General features: G+C 47.8%; 1 protein-coding gene across 1 annotated transcript; it reads right to left on the bottom strand.

The window, feature by feature from the left end:
* Positions 1 to 4: 4 nt before the first annotated feature.
* LOC105155298 (NADH-ubiquinone oxidoreductase chain 2) lies at positions 5 to 1235 on the bottom strand (the record flags this gene model as incomplete). Its single annotated transcript, XM_011071173.2, has 1 exon — positions 5 to 1235. A coding segment is annotated over exon 1 (612 nt), but the record flags the coding sequence as incomplete, so codon positions are not given.
* Between the last annotated feature and the right edge of the window lie 9 nt (positions 1236 to 1244).

The raw sequence follows: 1244 nt of genomic DNA, 5'->3' as shown, positions 1-1244 counted from the left end.
TCGGTCCCCCAAACTGACTTACTCGTGGCAACCTTCCGGCCGCCCAACGACCTATAACGCTAGTCACTACTCCCACTGGGGCTAGGAAGTAAGCCCCACAACCCAAAGCGGCGAAAAACAAATAGAATTTGCTACAAAAGCCGGCTAACGGGGGTATTCCTGCGTATGAGAACATAGTAATGGAGAAGGTAATAGCCAAAATAGGATTCGTTTTGGCTAGAGCGCCCAAATCCGCTATATATTTGACACGGGTTTGCCGTAATGCTGAAACTATGGCGAATGCATCTATCGTCATTGATGCATAAATAAAGATACCAATTAGTAGTGATTGAATTCCTTCTATGGTTCCACATGAGAAACCAGTACGAATATAACCTACATGTCCAATTGAACTATGAGCTAGAAGTCTTTTGACTTTCGTTTGGGCCATGGCGGCCAGTGCTCCTAAGATCATAGAAGCAATGCTGCAGAAAAAGAAGATTTGTTGCAATGTAGCTCCATAAGAACCATAAATAGAAACACGTGAAATATTAGCAGAAATAGAGATTTTAGGCGCAATAGAAAGGAATGCTGTAACCGGGGTGGGTGAACCCTCATAGATATCAGGTGCCCACATATATAGAGTCAAAAGAGATATTGAGTCCGAAGGGGAGGGGGGTTTTCTTCGGGGCTCGAGAGATGGAATAGATAGGGCCCCACAAGTTTTGAATTCGCCGCTGGGGAATTCACACGAAAGGGAACGAGGAATTCTCAACGAAAAAAGTGCTCTCTGAACCGAACGTGAAAGTCGTTTTCCATCAGACGGCTGTTCCCGTAACTCTACTCTCGACTTGGATTATATATCCAAAAAGGTCCGCTCTCGGCCATTCCACACGCTGCCTAGCAGAGGCGTGGTTATCTGAAGTGGATTCTCTCTTTTGTAGTAGATGCCGAACCTGCTGTGCCCCATTGACTAAGAAGGGGGCGGGCGCAGCAGCTACATGGACCCCTTCCTTTCTGTTGTTGCCAGCGCTTTCCCGGGCCGAGCCGGAATCTTGTAAAGGGCAGGCAAAGCCCGTGCTATCCCAATAGGCCAAGGGATGACAAAAAGAGGGCGCTTTCCTGTGTTGCACTGAAAAAAAGGACCTAAGAGTTGAGCGTCTTCTCTTAGTCTCTTAGGTTTCTTCCTCCCGCGCCCGCGGGGAAGATTAGCAAAGCGGGAAAAGACAGAGGGAGGGGGAGCAGCATCTTATTCTCTTCGCGAG

The sequence above is a fragment of the Sesamum indicum genome, unplaced genomic scaffold (assembly GCF_000512975.1).
Source record: "Sesamum indicum cultivar Zhongzhi No. 13 unplaced genomic scaffold, S_indicum_v1.0 C01451, whole genome shotgun sequence".
NCBI classification, from domain to species: Eukaryota; Viridiplantae; Streptophyta; class Magnoliopsida; order Lamiales; family Pedaliaceae; genus Sesamum; species Sesamum indicum.
The sequence above is the reverse complement of the archived record's forward strand: the minus strand, read 5'-3'. Positions and strand labels throughout refer to the sequence as shown.